This window comes from Thalassophryne amazonica, chromosome 19 (assembly GCF_902500255.1).
Source record: "Thalassophryne amazonica chromosome 19, fThaAma1.1, whole genome shotgun sequence".
NCBI classification, from domain to species: Eukaryota; Metazoa; Chordata; class Actinopteri; order Batrachoidiformes; family Batrachoididae; genus Thalassophryne; species Thalassophryne amazonica.
The window spans coordinates 21,220,840-21,240,839 of record NC_047121.1 but is presented as its reverse complement, the minus strand read 5'-3'; the positions used below and the strand labels follow the sequence as shown (position 1 = coordinate 21,240,839).

The 20,000-nt window shown below is 41.1% G+C and overlaps 1 protein-coding gene across 1 annotated transcript in view; it reads left to right on the top strand.

The window, feature by feature from the left end:
• The window catches only part of syne2b (spectrin repeat containing, nuclear envelope 2b), a 498,820-nt gene that overhangs the window by 294,370 nt on the left and 184,450 nt on the right, over positions 1–20,000 (top strand). The window contains 7 exon segments of the mRNA XM_034159894.1: positions 1,883–2,122; positions 8,771–8,890; positions 9,132–9,226; positions 14,682–14,808; positions 15,015–15,149; positions 15,394–15,537; positions 19,788–19,982. Coding sequence (XP_034015785.1) covers positions 1,883–2,122; positions 8,771–8,890; positions 9,132–9,226; positions 14,682–14,808; positions 15,015–15,149; positions 15,394–15,537; positions 19,788–19,982 — 1,056 coding nt within the window.

Genomic DNA, 20,000 nt, shown 5'->3' with positions numbered 1-20,000 from the left:
TTGCTGAGAGACTGGCACTATGCTTGATCAAAAGTTTATCAAAAACTGAGGCACATCTGAGTGGACATCATTGGAGAAATTCAGCTGGTTTTTGGTGAAAATTTTAACAGCTGATGAGAGATTTTGGATTGTTTCTATCACTATAAGGACTTCCCACAGAGCGGGATGTCGCGCAGCGCTCCGAGGCGACGTCGTCATCCTGTTTCAAGCTGAAAACCTCCAAATTTAAGCCTCTGTTGACCCAGGACGTGGTGAGAGAACAGAGAACTTTCAGAAGAGGTCGGAATCAGCAGTTTATCCGGCCATTCCACTGTTAAAGGAGATTTTTTTAATGAAAGACGTGCGGACGGATTGGTGCGCTGGCTCGCAGCCGGCGCGGCGCGCCCGCCACAGGAAAAACACCTCCGTTGGAAGCCTTAAGGACAAGTTGGAACATGCCCTGCTGTTAAACAATTTCTCAGATACTCACTCAACTGAAAGCCACCAAAAGCCGCCTGGATTTTACAAATGGTTATCAACATGGAGTGAAAAATTGGGCACTTCCTGTTCCCTGTACAGTGAGCGAGCTTGCACGTCGCTTCACTCATATGATTGGTATTATAGAAATCATGTTGCTGCTGACAGCAGGTTAAGTCACAATTTCTATCAGGTTAAATGTCAGCAATAATGATTATAATGCCGTTTGTAGTCCAAATAACTTTTAATGAGGAAATATGGCTGTTGTGCTTTTTTTACGGTTATCAACCGATTTAATCTTCAATAACCGCAATAAATGCTGAAAAGAAAAGTAGTTTTCCAGAACGTCTTTTCATGTGAAACCAAGCCGGAGCTATGTGAAATCAAACATAACTTGAAAGTAGGGCTGAGGAAATCAAAGTATTCTTTCCACCGCATGACAATATCCTCACTACTGTTTAGCTGCTCTCCTCCCCTACTGAACCCAGTCTGGGCTAAGAACAGCCTCCCTTTTGTAAGGTTCCTGACAGTTTACTGGAACTGCTTTGAGGCTGACCGAAATTCATTTTCCATGATCTCTCTAAACTCCTCCCATGCCCACGTCCTTCTGGCTTGCCAGCACCTGTCTGCTGATTCCAGAGACCTCTGTGCTAACCAACATGAAAGGCCTCTTTTTTCAGCCTGAAGGCTTCCCTTACTTCTGGAGTCTGCCAGCGTGTTCTTGGGTTGCTGCCGCGACAAGCACTGACAACCTTCTAGCCACAGCTCAAAGCAGCCACTCAGCAATGGAGGCCTTCACCATGGACCACTCCGCATCCATGTCCCTGACTTCCCTCAGGATCTGGTAGAGGTTCCTGCTTGAGACTCCTTAGTTCTGCTGGGGGACTTCAGTGCTCACATGGGCCACAATGGTGATATTTGGAGGAGAGTGATTGGGAGGAATGGCACCCCTGATCTGAATCTGATTGGTGTTCTGCTGTTGAACTTTAGTGCCTTTCATGGATTGTGCATAATAAATGCCTTATTTAAGCACAAGGGTATTCATAAGTACACATGGTATCAGAACCCTAGGTCAAAGGTTGATGATCAATTTTGTAATTGTGTCATCAGAACTGTGACCGTGTCTTGGACACTTAGGTGAAGAGAGGGACAATGCTATCAACTGATCATCACCTGGTAATGAGTAGGCTTAAACAGTAGGGTAAGCCACCGAGCCATCCTGGAACCTAAATGTGTGGTGATGGTTTTTGGGAACATTTGATGAAAATGCCAGTCTGGAAGGCCTTCAACTCGCACCTCCAGACAAACGTCTCCCAGATCCCGAGAGAGGACTTGTACATGGACCACTCTGCTTCCATGTCCCTGATCCCTCTGGATCTGGGAGAAGTTTCTTATTTATGTAAGTAAGTATCTGATTTACATGCAGGAGATGTTGGTGGATATAGAGCAGAAGGTGGTCTTCCTGTCTCCACTGGGTCAGACCACAGATCAATATCAGGAGCATGACCGGTCTGGACTGGATGGTTTTGGAGCCCACGAGGAGGCTGAGCTGCTGTCCTCCAAACTGAAATTCCTGAAGGCCAGCCTGGTCTCCTTCCAGAATTTCTTACAAGAGCGACATGAAGATGAGAAGATAACCTCACGTAATGAAACACAACAGGAGCAGGTGCGTCAACTGCAGAGTTTTGTGCCTGAGCTGTTGAACCCATGTATCCATTCTTGAATACTGTATGAATTTTAATGTTCAACAAGAAAAGTGTCTATATTTGTAATTAATATTTGAAATAACAGTAAATGTGAACATTTGTTTTGTATATATGTTTGGTTGGTATTCTACAAAAGAAAATTTAATTCAGCAAAGGGAAAAAAGAACTACTGATTTACTGACTTCGCAACTTATTAATTTAAGCAAATGACATATGTCATAACATGAGCAGCATATATTAGAGGACATCCCTGTATTAAGGGGATCAGACAGGAAACAATTAACAGGTAGGAAGTGGACTTCCAATATGTAGACCTGTCTGTGTCCTTGGACAACAGACTTTGTCTTCATTGTCCCAGTCCACCCAGATGTAAATAGGTACCAGCCTTGGTTCAAGAGGTAAGCTGAAATGCACTGGTATCCTGTCCAGCAGGAGTCTACATTTTTAATTGCTTCATTCTAGGGCATGGGTGCCCAGCCTTTTTTGAGCAAAGAACTATTTTTAAAGTTGACTGTATCGAGATCAAAAGCCATAGCATAGCCACAATTTATTGTGCGTCAATACAATAACACAGTTTTCTGGCACAAAGATAATGTTTTAACAATAATAATACATTACAGAAGGAAATGTGCATGCTGCAAAAAATTAAGTAGTAGGCCTAGGACCGGCCCGTAACAACACAACAAAAAACAACCCAAATATTACAATGCCTAATTCAAGTTGGAAAACTTGTTCCCTACCTTAATGGGATTTCTGGAACTGTGAGGAGGAAGGTAGTCTCACATAGTCTGGACATTAGGAGCTGAGTGCCAGCAGTAAGTCGACCCCAAGGTGGTCATCAGTCATGGTGGATCTGTATTTTTACCTGATGATTTTCATATGTGAAAAGGCAAACTCAGGCAAATGTGTTTATCCAAAAAGTGCAGCTAAATTTTGTGCAGTTTGTCTGAGGTTGGGGAACTTCTCTTTCTGCATTAGATTAGAATAGGACATTCATGCAAGGTGTTCCTCTGGATTTGAGCGCATTGTCAATGTTCAGTGTGGGGATCTCATTCACAGCTATCTGGGTTGAAGATTGATACTACATTGGACGTTATACAATCCACATCTAAATTTTCCCCAAATGTAAAACATAGAAAACTGACAACAGGCTCAATGGATGCAAAGTCAGTAAAGTGCTGGTCAAATTCTGACAAGATGCTCTGCACTTGATCATCATAGCATGCACTCTCAAGCACCGCACAGTCTTTGCCCTAACACTTAAGTTCTGTGTCCATGTGTATAAAGTTTTACAGCTCACACTGTTGCAAACTGCTTGATAGCAGGTGTAACTTGCTTTTAAATGTGTCACTGAGCTGATCATGTTGATGATGTGTTTGTCCTTACCCTGGAGTTCTATCCAAGTTATTGAGCTTGTCAGTCACATCGGTAAGAAAGGCTGAATCCAAGAGCCAGTGACTGTCTTCTAGCTGTGCATATTCAGCATGGTTTGAATGTTTCAGAAATGCTTTCATATCGGGTAACGATTCACAAAACCGTTCCAGAAATTTACCTTGCCTGATCCATCAAACATCTGTGTGCAGCAGTAGATCTGTGTGGTCTGCACCTGTCTCCTCCAGCTGTGCATGGAATAATCACCTCTTAAGACTCCTGGCCTGAACAGAACACGCAATCTTGTTAGCCACATTCATCACATCTTCCATATTTAAAATATTCCCACACAACCCATGCTGGTGAATTATACAATGGTAATTCAGGAAATCTGGGAAAGATTCACACTATTTGCACAATCAGATGAACCCAGCAGTACGTCCAACCATCGCTGAAGCCCCGTCGGTTGTAATGGAGATGAGTTTGAAGAGGGGCAACTGGCTCTTATTAATGATTCAATAAACATGTGAAAAAAAATATCTGTCCCTCTTGTGCCCTTTCAATGGCAAAATGGTCAAAGACCATACTCTTGAAAACACATAGCTGAGCCACATCCACAGCATCAGTGGACTCTTTGAATTGGAGAGAAAAATACTCATGTGTCAATATCTTTCCTCAACTGGCATTCAATATCCTCCGCCATTCCCTCGCATCGCTGTGTAACAGAATTTCTTGATACCTGTATAGTATCCCGAATATGACTATGATTGCTGGAATAGGCTCCAGCCCCCACGACCCGTAAATGGACTAAGAGGTTGAAGATGAGTGTGTGTGTGCGTGTATCCCAAATAGCAGACACAATCTCCTTTCGATTTATAAAATCGACAAAGAGCACATCTGTGGCTTCCATGAATGCTTCTTTCACAATCTCACCATCTTTTGTGAGAACACAACTGACACAATAAGGAGCTATTGTTGCAGCCTCATGGTACTGGGCCTAGTAAAACTCATGGTTTTGGGCCTAGTAAAATCGAAATGTTGTGCTGCTAACTCATTTTTCAATTCCTACATTTTTCGGGTGTGCAGAGGTGATTTAGCCAGGAAGGTTGCATAATAGCTCTTGTGAATCTCCTTGAAATGCCACTCCAAATTTCCTTTCTTTGGTAAAGCCACGTATGCTTTGCAGGTAAGACAGATTGATTTGCCATTCGAATTAGTGAAAAAAAATAATCCTCCTCCTACTCTGAATCAAAATAAGTTTTTGATTTTGTAATCGACCACAATCGACTGGTTGGGTATGCTGGTTCTAGGATATGCAGGGACAAATGCCAACACCAATGGGTCTCAGGGCCTGTTTGCGACTTACTTATTCTCTTTCTCTTCCTCTATCCATGATGTAAATGATATACAAGTCATATTCAGTGACTTGGAAATGTTCATGTTTCCATCTTCTGACTTGTCTGAAGAAAACTGGCCTCAAAAGTCATGATTTACTTGTGTTATAATTAAAGGTATCCATACTTACGCCATTGTTTTAGCATATATAATGTATGCCATCTTGTGGGGATTAGTTTCCACTAATGCAAACCATCATTTTAGAAATTTCAACATAGAGAGGCCCAATTTTTTTTATTTTTTTTATTTGATGTCTTAAGAAAATCATGCACGTAAAAGTTCAAGAGTGCGCAAGCATTTTTGTATAACTGTAAAACAACAGTATATTGTAACATTTCTGACTGCTTTGACTTCAGATATTGGGAAGGATGTACAACAATAAAATACAGAAACAGTTATTGCTGATAACCAGTATTTCTGGTATAAAGATTTATAATGTCATATCTATGGTTTATTTATATAACAGGTCTCAAAACATATTTAGTTTTTCAGTTGGTGAACTACTAAGCCTAGCCTATCCTGACATGACAACAAATCAATGATTCAAAGTCCAGTTTCGCTGACTGTCTCTTTGTGTGAACAATTAAACCATAAAAGCACACATCCCCACACAATCTGAACAAACCTGTTATAAAACATTTGCTCCACATTCCAAAAGTCCACCTCAATATTCTTGCCTCAAATGAGCCATCTTCCTTTGAAAAATGATGAACATATCTTCTCATCTCTCACATCTCTTGCATGAAGTTTAGTCCACAGTGTTGAATTGTTGTGGTTACTGAAACATAAAATTGTAGAATGTGTGACAGTAAATGTGCCTGTTCATAATGAAAGCACAGCATAACATTTGCAAACTTTACCAACTCTGCTTGTAACATCCAGCATCATCTGGCCATTATGAGCCAGGATTACACTTATCACCACCTGACTGCCATGACATACGGTGGGGCAAAAAAGTATTTAGTCAGTCCCTGACTGTGCAAGTTCTCCTACTTAGAAAGATGAGAGAGGTCTGTAATTTTCAACATAGGTACACTTCAACTGTGAGAGACAAAATGAGAAAAAAAAATCCAGGAAATCACATTGTAGGATTTTTAAAGAATTTATTCGTAAATTATGGTGGAAAATAAGTATTTGGTCAATAACAAAAGTTCTCCTCAATACTTTGTAACATAATCTTTGTTGGCAATGACAGAGGTCAAACGTTTCCTGTAAGTCTGGTATTTTGGCCCATTCCTCCATGCAGATCTCCTCTAGAGCAGTGATGTTTTGGGGCTGTCGCTGGGCAACACGGACTTTCAACTCCCTCAACAAATTTTCTATGGGGTTGAGGTCTGGAGACTGGCTTGGCCACTCCAGGACCTTGAAATGCTTTTTATGGAGCCACTCCTTCATTGCCTGAGTGGTGTGTTTGGGATCATTGTCATGCTGGAAGACCCAGCCACGTTGCATATTCAATGCTCTCACTGATGGAAGGAGGTTTTGGCTTAAAATCTCATGATACATGGCCATGTTCATTCTTCCCTTAACACAGATCAGCCATCCTGTCCCCTTTGCAGAAAAAGTCCCAAAGTATGATGTTTCCACCCCCATGCTTCACAGTAGATATGATGTTCTTGGAATGCAACTCAGCATTTGTCTTCCTCCAAACACGACAAGATGAGTTTTTACCAAAATGTTCTATTTTGGTTTCAGCTGACCACATGATATTCTCCCAAACCTCTTCTGGATCATCCATATGCTCTCTGGCAAATTTCAGACAGGCCTGGATATGTATTGGCTTAAGCAGGTGGACATGCCTGGCACTGCAGGATTTGAGTCCTTCTCTGCGTAGTATGTAGTCTTTGTTACTTTGGTCCCAGCTCTCTGCAGGGCATTCATCAGGTCCCTCCCTGTAGTTCTGGGATTTTTGTTCACCGTTCTCATGATCATTTTGACCCCGCGGGATGACATCTTGCGTGGAGCCCCAGATCGAGGGAGATTATCAGTGGTCTTGTATGTTTTCCATTTTCTTACAATTGCTCCCACAGTTGATTTATTCACACAAACCTGCTTGACTGTTGTAGATTCACTCTTCCAGGCCTGTTGCACGTCTTCAGTTTTCTTCCTGGTGTCCTTCCACAGCTTTTGGCTCTTGGCCATGGTTGAGTTTGGAGTCTGACTGTTTGAGGCTGTGGATAGGTGTGTTTTATGCAGATATGTTCCAACCGATGCCATTAATACAGGTAACGAGTGGAGGACAGAAGAGCTTTGTAAGAAGAAGTTACAGGTCTGTGAGAGCCAGAAATCTGGCATGTTTGTGGGTGACCAAATACTTATTTCCACCATAATTTACAAATAAATTCTTTAAAAATCCTACAATGTGATTTTCTGGATTTTTGTGTTTGTATATATATATATATATATATATATATATATATATATATATATATATTTTTTTTTTTTTTTTTTTGTCTCTCATAGCTGAAGTGTACCTATGTTGAAAATTACAGACCTCTCTCATCTTTCTAAGTAGGAGAACTTGCACAATCAGGGGCTGACTAAATACTTTTTTACTCCACTGTATGTCACAGAAGCTTCAACTCATATGTTTTTGACCTAAACATTGCATATAGTGGGGGAGTTCATGCATGAAGAGCTGTGCTACTTTAATGATGTTTTTACCTGTTAGGAAAAATACCTAAAAACTCAACACAGACAACAAATGAGACACCAGGGGAAACAGGTTTCGTTTTCTAAGATCTTTTTTTATTTAAAGCTTTAAAAGTAGATGTCCAACCTGGTCTCATGGCAAGTCGTGATTCAGCAGCACGAAATATACATTAATCTATTGGTTTGTGACATTGTGATGAAAAGTGCCTCATTTTCGTCATGGCAGCACAAATTCATTCTAATTCATTCCATGAGGGCTGCACGAATTTAAAAGTGAAGCGGGGGGTTGGGGTGGTTATGGTTAAGGTGGGGGGAAAGAGTAAGATTAGGTTATGGTTAAGGTTAGGGTCGGGTGGAGGAGCGGGGTTAGGAATAGTGAGTTTAAAAAAAAAAGTCACGAAAATTTGACTCATTTCGTCACGGGAGCATGAACGTGAGACTGGGCTGAGATGCCATACAGAGTGTAGGTCTGAAGACAAATACAAGTACATTCAGTTTTCATACCATTTACAGTATATACAGTCCCAAGGTGTTCCAAAGTCCATTCAATGAAATCATTTGATAGTATAAGTCAGTCTCAAAGGCCATTCCCGAGTGATGTCTCGTCTCATCACACAGCATAACACAATCACTCTCATAGACTGTTTCTGCTTCTCCCTTCATCATGCACTGATTAGTGACTGTCTCGCCTCATCATTGTTACCTATACTCTACTTCCCTCATCCATGGCATTGTTCTGTAATACAACCTTTAACACATAAAACATGTCAATACAGTGAGTGTTAAATGCTGTAACAGCACACTTGTACAACAGTAATAAAATGGCAATCTATTAGTCACAATCAATTATTAAGACAAATTATAATGGTAAATATAAATGACAGAGCATTAGCAACTTTTGTAACATTAAACTGAAATGTTTAGCTTTAAAAGGTTGGAAATGAAATATTTTGCACTACAAGACCCCTTTAACCCTTTGATATCCTCACATTTTTCAACAGAATTTAGTAAATATCAATATGCTCTGCCAAGCGGTTGAGTTGACCATTGAAGGGTTAAATATTGTTAATGAATTTAGTTTCTATAGTTTAGAAATAGATTTGTTACAAAAATAAAGCTGATGTCTTCCGTTTTTATGACTTTTGTGTCATTTTTCCTGAATGTCTTTATTTCCCATTTGTTATTACAAGCCAACAACTGGGGGAGCGTGCCACCATAAGACGAAGGTAAAACGCAGTTGCAGTCTTCAAGAGATCTTCTCCTCGCCAAGAAACAAACTGCTCAGACAGAGCAGCCTGCAGCAGCAGAAGGTACTGTATGATACTGAATATTTAAAGAGGAAACTATTTTTCTTAAAGATATATGAATGAAGTCACACAAAGTGACTTTGAACAGTCAGTGTTGCATCTTTAAATTTGACCATCTTCAACACGCACGCACATGCACTCACACACACCACACAGAAACAATCTAAAAAAAAAAAAATACAGTCCTGATGAGTTCATGGTGAAATGCCACACAAGTGCTTTGTGTTTTGTGTTGACTGTGCAGGAGTTAGAACAGCAGCTGAACGAGCAGAGAGGACTGACTGAAGACATCTGCAGGCAGAGCAGCAGATCTCGACTCCATAGCCAGGAGACACAACAGTAATGCGTCACTCCTTATCATAACATGCATTTAATAATGTATTTATTTTATTTAACCTGGTCATTCCCATTGAGATTGAGACCTCTTTTGCAAGGGAGACCTGGACAAATATAAAGTTTCCAATTCACCTAACCTACATGTCTTTAAATGTGGGAGGAAACCGGAGCAAACCCACGGAAACACAGGGAGAACATGCAAGCTCCACACAGAAAGGCCACAGGTGGGAATCGAAACCCATGACCTTCTTGACATGAGGCAACAGTGGTAGTGTCACGCGTTGCAGCAGCCATCACACCACAGACCCTCCTTGGGTATGACATTGCAACCACCCATGCATACACCAGTTCTGTCCACAGCTCTTAAATGTAACCATATATCTCCATATGTATCCAATGGTTTGACATAAATGTACTGCATTTTTATAGTGCTTTTCCATCTGCATCAGACGCTCAAAGGGCTTCACAAATAATCCCTCACATTCACCCCGATGTGATGGTGCTGCTACACTCTGGGAGCAATAAGGGATTAAAGACCTTGCCCAAGGGCCCTTAGTGAATTTCCAGTCAGTTGAACCGAGGATCTTCTGGTCTTAAGGCCAACGCCTTAACCACTAGACCAGGGGTGCTCAAGTTCGTTCCTCGAGAGCTACCTTCCTGATACTCTTAGTTGTCTCCCTGCTCCAACACACCTGAATCTAATGAAAGGCTCATTAAAAGCCTGCTAACGAGTCTTTCATTGGATTCAGGTGTGTTGGAGCAGGGAGACAACTAAGAGTATCAGGAAGGTAGCTTTCGAGGACCGAACTTGAGCACCCATGCACTACACCATCACCTCCCCTAATGTCATAAAGTCATTCCAACAGTACCTAAGAATCCATCGACAAGACCTAGTAGTATAGACATGTACTGTATTTTTCTGAGTCTACAGCTGGTAAAATAAGTATTGAGCATGTCATCGTTTTTCTCAGTAAATAAATTCTGAAAGGTGCTATTGATGCAAAAACAAATACAAAAAAAAAAAAAAAAAATCAAACCATAGGTGTCCATAAATTACTTTATGCATCATTAAATGGAATGACACAGGGAAAAAGTACTGAACACACTTACTGAAATGTATTTAAAACCCCTCACCAAAATCACATACCCACACATTATGATTTATTTCTCAGCTTGTACAAGGTCAAAAATGCAAAAGTTTGGATCAGCTAAAAGACAGGTCCTAGGGGATGTTGTGGATCCAAAAAAAAAGAAAGAAAGTAAATAATACTTGGTAGGAGTAAATGAGTCGTCCCCCCCCCCCCCCCCCCCAAAAAAATGTCTTTATTTGCTTGGTGTTTCATCTGTGGTTAGGTGATATGTGACTGAAGTGGATACTTTTGTAGAGGAAACTTCTCTTGACATTTTGATGTATAATAAGTGTATGTTGGTGTCAGCATTGGTTAGTTATGAGTGTTCAAATGTTCTAAAATGGGGCAAGTCCCCAAATTTGGGGACTCTAGGGTTATAGAGGTTAATCCTTTGCTATCCTTTGGTAATGACAGCTTCAAGACAGCTCTTGTATTGACAAACTAGTTCCATGCATTGCTCAGGTGTGATTTTGGCCCATTCTTCCACACACAGCAGTTTTCAAATCTTGAAAGTTCTGTGGACCTCAACAGCTTGGGACTCCGATGAAGGCGGTCGCATCTCCTCCACTCTCCCTTATCTCTCTGCCTTTAACCTTCAAGTCCCAACTTCACCAGACTGTGAATTCCTCAAAACTATATTGGATTCTGGATCTATTGGACTACTATTGGATTAACCATGGAATTGATCAGCTGGTCTCTGAATGCTATTGACACTATTTTTTCTACAAGAAGGTCAGGACCGGGGGATTCTACTTGCTCAGATGGAACGTATCCTGCGGGCTATGTCCTCGACTCCTGGGGGTCTTGGCGTGTTGCATGCTTGGCGCCTTTCTCCGTTGAGGATGTCAAGGATTTATTCATTTTTGGTCTCATGGCAGCAGGGCTGGTACTTTTTGGCTTTTGTGCTGCCCTGATCTATCGGAAAATTGGCAAAACGGCGGCATCAAGAACCACGGCCCCTCGCTTGTCCGTCATGATTAACGAGGTGGGCAAGGCATTGAATTCTCAGACTGCAATGACTCTTGAACTCAGACGCAAATTGGATGACATCTTGGAGCAGATACGTGCCTTACAGATAAAGTTGAAGATTTCGGAGGCTGGGGAATATTCTTAATTCATAATTAGGAATATTCTTAATTCATAATTGGGATTTGGTTGTTCAAGTGGAAATGTAAAATGTGTTTTTCACTGCTCAAACCACAACACGGCAGGCTTATCAAGCCTGAGGGACAAATTGCCCGACTGTTTTCCTCCAGAGGAATGTCTTCTGGCCTTGGTAATTATTTGGCTCCTTTCTTTCTTATCTCAACCCACAAAGACAATAAACTGTTTTTCATAGGACTGAAGCATGCTCCATTCCCCCCACCCCCACCCCCACCACACATCCCCCACTCCGGCTTCAGCTCACGTCACCTCCCTTCCCTTCTGCGGGGATGGCGCCATTTTATCTGCTGCTGCTAAGACGGCAGCATCAAGAACCACGGGCCCTCGCTTGTCTGTCATGATGAACAAGGTTGGCAAGGCAGTTCATTCTCAGACTGTGTTGATTCTTGAACTCAGATGCAAATTGGATGACACCTTGGAACTGATGCGTGCCTTGCAGTTGAAGCTGAAGGTTTCGGATGCCGGTGAATATTCTTAATTCATAATTGGGAATATCTTAATTCATAATTGGGATTTGGCTGTTCAAGTGACACTGTTAAAAAGTGTTTTTCACTGCTCGGCTGCAACACTACAGGCTATCTAGCCTCAAGGTCAGTTGCCCACTGTTTACCTCCATAGGAATTTATTCAGGCCTTGGACAGATTATTTGGCTCCATTCTTATCTCAACCCACAAAGACAATAACTGACTTACACATGGACTGAAGCATGCTCCAGTTTCTCCTTTTACCTCTTTTCCTGTCTCCACCCCCACCCCCCACCCCCCGCGGCAGGCCCCCATTCTTCCCAAGCTGGCAGGCGGTGCAACTTCAGTTGCAGCGGCTACCAACACACTCGCATCACCTCAATTTGGAAAACGGACTGTTTCAAGTTTAGTGCACATAAACAATGTCAAATGTATATGTGTTGTCTTAATTCTGATGTGTGCCATTATTACGGTAAACAAGTAATAATTGTGGCTTAATTGCTGTTTGTATGTGGAATGTGAGTGCGGAAATCTTGTTGTTGTAATGACAATGATAATAAAAGCTATCTATCTATCTACCTATGAACTGTGATCTTTAGTTCTTTCCATAGAATTTCTATGGGATTCAAGTTAGGTTATTGGCTGGGACATTCTAGCAGCTTTATTTTCATTCTCTGAAACCACTTGAGAGTTTTCTTGGCTGTATGTTTGGGATCACTGTCTTGCTGAAATGTCTACCCTCATTTCATCTTCATCATCCTCATCGATAGCAGCAGATTTTTATCAAGAATGTCTCATCCCAATTTTCCATTTATCCTTCCCTCAAATACTTGAAGTTTACAATACTTGAACAACCCCACGCCATAATGTTCCCACCTCCAAACTTCACCGTTAGTATGGTATTTTGGTACTTTCTGATGCTTTCCATAAGTGGTCCTTGGCTCTTGGACAACTCTTCTGATATTTAATTTCACTTCTACATTCAAACATTCTAACATTCAAACATTCTAACAGCACCAGAGCTGTAGTGGTATCAGAATCCAATACAAGCAGAATGTCATTTATCACTTTAGTGAGAGCCATCTCTGTGGAATGATATGTTCTAAATGCAGACTGCAGTGGCTCAAAAAGATTATTCTCGGTAAGGTGGTCCACAAGCAACTGCAAAACCACTCTTCCAGAATTTTAGAACAAAATGATAGGTTTGATATCGGCCTATAATTTTTCAATACACTTGGGTCAACATTAGATTTCTTAAGTAATGGTTTAATCACTGCAGATTTGAAACAATTAGGAACAGATACAGAGGTTAATGACAGATGAATAATCTCCAACATAGTAGGTACACGGAGAGACAGTCCAAACAGAGCAACAGTATCAAAAGCATCAGGCTAAAGGTGGTCGAAGTACACAAGCAGGTACTCAAAAAACACGAGGCAAACAGAGCAAGGCAAAAATACGAGAACTGAGCTGGAAAGAGGTACTAGGCACATCGATCTGGCGAGGGACAAAGGCAAACTGTGAGGCTTATAAAGCACCCAGGTGATTAACTGCAAATCAAGAACAGGTGTGTGGAGAAGCTCCCAGACCTGGGGTGTGGCCAGACAGAGAGAAACACCCACCACCAAGAGACAAGAGAGAGCAGGACAGAGTAAAGCCAACCAGAATGACAGAGCAAGAGGCAGACAGAACACAAAAACAATCCAACAGACCAAAAACCTGACAGGTGTAGGATCGAATACGCAGGTAGCACTTTTAGCACACATTACAAGCTTCGTCAGCACACCAAGTGAGAGACTATGGAATTTGTTAAATCTAGGCAATATATCAGTAATGGCACTCACCTCAATAACAGGGTGTAGTGGCTGGATTAAGGCATGCTGGGATAAAGTTAACCTAACATCATCAATTTTCTTTTCAAAGTAATCGAAGAAATCTTGGGCTGTAAAAGGAGAGTGACTCACAGGTGGTTGTCCGTGAATAAGTGTTGCCACTGTGTGACACAGGAACTTAGAATTTTGCTTGTTTTTGTTGATCAAATCAGAGTAGTAGGCCCACTTAGTAGCTAGTAGTGTCTGATTATAGTCTAAGATAGCATCCAATAGCTAGGACCAAAACATTGCAATGGTCAAATGTGGATCACACAAAAGCATGAATCAAAACCTCTGCATTGCCCAAAGACAACATTGATCTAGCCTATATTATGTGTATGCAATATTTCTTATATGTATTTATCACGTGGAATAAAATCATTGAGGTTTATGCTTTGTGTTGATGTTATTACCTCTGTCAAGGTTATTATGTTTACACAATTGATTTCTTGTTTTTTTTTTTCAATGTGAAACACAAAAATATCTTTGTTTTACAATTTTATTATTTATGAATTTATTTTTGTTATAATTTATTATTATTATTATTATTATTATTATTATTATTATTATTATTATTATTATTATTATTTAAAGCCTATCCTGGTAATATCATAAAGGACTTCAGCTCTACTTTCATCACCTCGTGAAATGTCGAATTTATCATTATTAATTCAGTAAAGGTTCAATTTGGCACATGGCAAAAAATAGTGTTTCTAGTCTATCACAAAATAATAAGCTTAAGAAGAAAGAAGGATGGATGAGGGGGGGACAATGGGAGTACGTAATGGATGAAGGAAAGAAAGAGAGTGCTATTGTTTCTTCCCTGCAGGTTTCTGCCTGCTGATGTTGATGTGCAGAAGAAGGAGGAGGAGAAGGACTCTGCTCCAAAGATGTGGGATTTCCTTCACAGCAGACAAGTGGCTCTGGAGAAGAACCTGCTGCTTTCTCCTGCTGAGGTGAGGCCTTCATCATGAAAAGTGAAGTGCTTGATTATCACTTTTCAAATTTAAAAGTGGAGAGGAAAGTCAAAGTGGTCTTCTCACCATCCTTGATTATCACCTTCTTTGAGTAGCGCTCATTTTGTAGATGGGACCTCCTGCAGAGCTTCATAAGAGTTGTGTGTCTTTTCTCTTGTTCTGCTTCTCTCTCTGTCTGTCTGCAGGTGACAGACTCCTCTTTGAGGCGTGCTGATGAAGCAGTGGGACATTTGATTGGCACACAAATTGTGAAGGAGCTGCAAACCCTTGTTGTCCATCTGAGGAAGCTGAGCCTCATGACTGCAGAGCTTCACCTTCAGGTGACATTATGGTCACTTGTTATCAACTTGTGACCCCTAAATCTTCTCCTCCTCCTTTTCCTTTCCTACTTTGCTCTCCTTCTCCTTCCTCCTGCGCCCTTTTTGATCCAAAATTTACTTTTCTTTTCTGGTGATCAAATTTGAGATAAATTGAATTTGTCTCCGTCAGACTCACTATCACTGCTCTGATTTTCATGATAACTCAATTTGCACTTCATTTCTGAAGTGTCTGATTTATGCTCAGACCTCCATGGTGGACGAATCCCGTCAGGCGTTGGACGAGGGTTTGTTTAATGTGCTGTTTGGGGTGTCGCTGTCTCTGTCCTCCATTATCAGCCTGCTGCAGATGCCTGCAGTGATCACTCATCAAGAAAACACACAGCTGCAGGTTAGACTATAACTAACACTCGTCACTACGTTCAGTTGTTGTGTCTGAATTATTCAGCCCAGTCTCGTGCTTTTTTCCTGCTCATGTCACAAAAAGTGTCGCATTTTCATGATGGCATAACGAACTATCGATTAATTTACTTTTTCTGATGCCATCACAAAATGGTAGGCTATCCAAGCCTATAGATAGGCTTGGATTTATCACAGAGTCTAATTTTTAGTCTGCACCGGGGACCTCAAATGACCTGTAAGAGCTATTAAGTGTTGTGGCACTCAGATGGCCAGTAGGGGTCAGTAAATTCCCACATTAACCTTCTGGGGCCGACACCTAAGACCAAGTTTAACTAAATTATGAATAACTTTTTAATGATATGAGATAGAAACATACTTTTTTTTTGCTAAAAAGTTAACTCCGCAGATTTTCGAGCCAGCCATTGGCCAGCTTTGTACTCCTCATAGAAGCTGTGTGATAACGTGCGCAATGTGAGTGTCCAATCGGATTTGGTTCACCGTCACATGGTTTTCCAAAATCCAATCGTAGGGCAGATTTACCTCACATGAAAATCCAAAGATCGTTTTCAGGAGTGATATGTTAATAGTTGGCCCATTTGAATAGCCCCCTGGGTGCTCCAATGAATACATACTATTCCAATGCGCCCTCACCATTACGCACAGCGAAAGTGAAAGAAGACGGAGCAGACGGAGAGCCTCTGATGACAATCTCACATGCTCAAACAAAGAGTGTGTAACTATCAGGATTGCTCCACTAGTTTGCATGTGAATGTTACTGGATAACTCTGTTGCTTTCTTGGCGTAAAGCACTGTTTACCATATCAGACCTTAAATTACCTTTATAAAGTGTCAAAACAGTTGTATATTATAGTTTGCTGTGTGTTTTGAATAAATGTGTGTGGAAAATTATTTTTCGCTTTATTTTTTTCCTTGCCTATTTCTGATTGTAAACCTTTATTACACTTATAAAACACAACAAAAACATATATTTTCTGAAAGCACAGGTTGTCCTGAAAAAAAAGAAGACATACAACTTGATTGTGGGATGCAGGGAGAACTGTTTATGTCATGTTTGTGTGAATGTCATGTTTCATTCATTAAATTTTGCACAGTGCCACCTGTCTGACATTTCAGATAAAGGTTTGGTACAAACGTCTTATCAGTTATTTGAGGAATCCACTGTTTAATTGCAAAGATTTCACTCAAAATACTAACACACATGCCCATGCACACACACACACACACATACACATATATACAATCTGTATAATATCTCATTTTGTGATAATTTACCACTTTTGTGTTTTTAAGAAAAACAGCTCTAGTAGCGAAGTATTTCACATTATTAAAAATTGCATTGAACTTTCTTGTCTCCACACCTTTATAATACAAGGCTAGTTAGTCCAGAACAGCTGGAATATTTTTGCCAAGTTTTATAAAAATCTGTTAGTAGTGAGTTTGTGTTGTAATAAAAAAAAGTATTCACAGCGCTTCACTTTTTCCACATTTTGCTATATTGCAACCTTCTTCCAAAATGAATGATTTTTTTTCTCAAAATTCTACACGCAATATCCCATAATGATAATGTGAAAAAGATTTTTTGAGATTTTTTTCAAATTTATTAAATTAAAAGAAAACCTAAGAAAGCACAGGTACGTAAGTATTCACAGTCTTTGCCATAAAGTTCAAAATTGAGCTCAGGTGCATCCTGCTTCCACTGATCATCCTTCATGTGTTTCTACAGGTTAGTTGGGGTCCACCTGGTGTAAATTCAGCTGATTGGGCCTGATTTGGAAGGGCACACTGTTGTGTGGGCCGCCAGAAGAGGAGGTACTGCTGGCCCACCACCAGAGGGCGCCCTGCCTGAAGTGCGGGCTTCAGGCACGAGAGGGCGCTGCCGCCACGGACACAGCCGGGGGTGACAGCTGTCACTTATTATCTCCTGACAGCTGTCACCCATCCATACTTCATCATCTCACTCCATAAAACCCGGACGACACCTCCACCACATCGCCGAGATATCGTCCTATCAAGGAGGTAATCAACTCAGCCATTTACGAGTTATACAGTCGTTCCTGTGAGTGCTTGCAGCTGGAGGCTGGGTTTGTGGTATGTGGAGGGCTGAGGTCTTCACTCCCCACGCCAAACTGTGTTAAGTACTCACAAATACTGCTCGTGCCGAGTTTCTGGTGTTAAGGTGGAGGTGCTTTTCCCACCTGACTATTAGAAGACGAACTTGCTGACTGTTTTTGCTCTTCGCCAGCAGTACCAGATCCGACACGCTGAGACGGTGGCCACCTGGGGGAACTTGGGACTTGGCGGCTCCAGTATTCTCCTGGTTCGGTGGCAGAGGAAATCGTGTGGTTCCGGTTCGTCTCCAGACGGTCTTCTCCTATCGTCGAGCCTGCCCACACGACACCTTGATTGATTGACTTTGTATTCATTCTGAAATCTGCTGTGTGTAGTTGTGGCATTCACAACAGTAAAGTGTTCAGATTTGACTTCTTCTATTGTCCGTTCCTTTGCGCCCCCTGTTGTGGGTCCGTGTCACTACACTTTCACAACACACACAGCTGTATACGGTCCTACAGTTGACACTGCATGTCAGAGCACAAACCAAGCATGAAGTCAAAGGAATTCTGTCGACCTCTAAGATAGGATTGTCTTGATGCACAAATCTGGGGAAGGGTAGAGAAACATTTCTGCTGCTTTGGAGATCCCTGTGGATCCTTAAATGGAAGAAGTTCGGATTCAGCAGGACTCTTCCTACACTCAAAAAACTGTCTCACAGGATTAACTCAATTCAGTTATGAGCAGGATTTCCATCTCATAAATATATGTCCCAACTAGTCCCAACTAAATGAAATCAAATGATCTTGCATGGATGTGCTTTATTTGAGGTGGGGCTACGTATATTTATGAGATGGAAATCTTGGTCGTAATTGAATTGAGTTCATCCAATCTGTTTGTTTTTTTGTTTTTTTTTGAGTGTAGAGCTGGCTACCAATTCAATCTGAGCGATCGGGAAGAGGGGCCTTTGTCATGGAGGCCTGTATGGTACAGTGGCCAGGCGGAAGCCACTTCTTAGTTAAAGACATATGGCAACCCACCTGGAGTTTGCCAAAAGGCACCTGAAGATAACCTGAAAGGACTCAAACCATGAGAAACAAAATTCTCCGGTCTGATGAAAAAAAAAATGCCAGCTGTCACATTTGGATGAAAACAGGCATCAGCCATTGCTCATCACCTAACCAATCAAATCGCTACAGTGAAGAATGGTGGTAGCAGCATCATGCTGTGGGGATTTGTTTTTTTCAGGAGCAGGAACTGGGAGACTAGTCAGGATTGAGGGAAAGATGAATGCAGCAATGTACAGAGACATCCTGGATGAAAACCTGCTCCAGAGCACTCTTGACCTCAGACTGGGGTGGCGGTTTATCTTTTAGCAGGACACTGATCCTAAGGAGGGGCTTCAGGGCAACTACGTGAATGTCCTTTAGGGACCCAGCCAGAACCCAGACCTGAATCTGATTGAACATCTCTGACGAGATGTGAAAATGGCTGTGCACCGACGCTCCCCATCCACCCAGACGGAGCTTGAGAGGTGCTGGAAAGACGAATAGGCAAAACAGCCCAGACATACTGTAGCTGTGCCAAGCTTGTGACATCATATTCAAGAAGACTCGAGGCTGTCATTGCTGCCAAAGATGCAACATCAAAGTATTGAGCAAAGGGTGTAGATACTTATGTACATGTGATTTTAGTTTTTTATTTTTGGATAAATTTGCAAAGATTTCACAAAAAAAAAAAAAAAAAAAAAAAGATGTCATAATGCGGTGTTGTGAGAAGACGTTTGAGGGTAAAAATTAATTTACTCCATTTTGGAATAAGGTTGTAACATGACAAAATGTGGAAAACAAAGTGTGTGAAAAACAAATCTGCACCACATTTAAATGAAATCCACTTCTGGTTAGGTTTGCTCATCACGTCATCACGTTTATTCATTAAATGTATTCATTTTTTTTTTTCAAAAAATCTATTTGTTATCATCTTACAGTTAAATTTTACTTAGAAAGTAACTAATAAATTTAGGCTAAGCCTAACTCTTTTTTTTTTTTCTCAGTGTGGTCCAACAAGACAAATATGTCAACTGTACATTGGACTTTTGTACCATGTTGAAATATTGATTCCCTCTGTATTTATGTACTCCGGATCTGATTTTAATCTCTTTCCCTTTAGATTTTGTCAGCAGAACTCACCATGCTAGGAAGTGAGCTGAATGCTCTTGGGCCAAAGGTCAGCTGTGTTCTGGGGTCAGAATGCAGTCGGCAGTGTGTGGATGACCTGTGCAGAATCCTTTCTGTGGTTCAGGATAGATTGACCGTCAGAAAAACGCAGCTCACAAATGTTCTGGAGGAACTGGCAAAGAAACAGGTCAGATTTTCAAAGTCA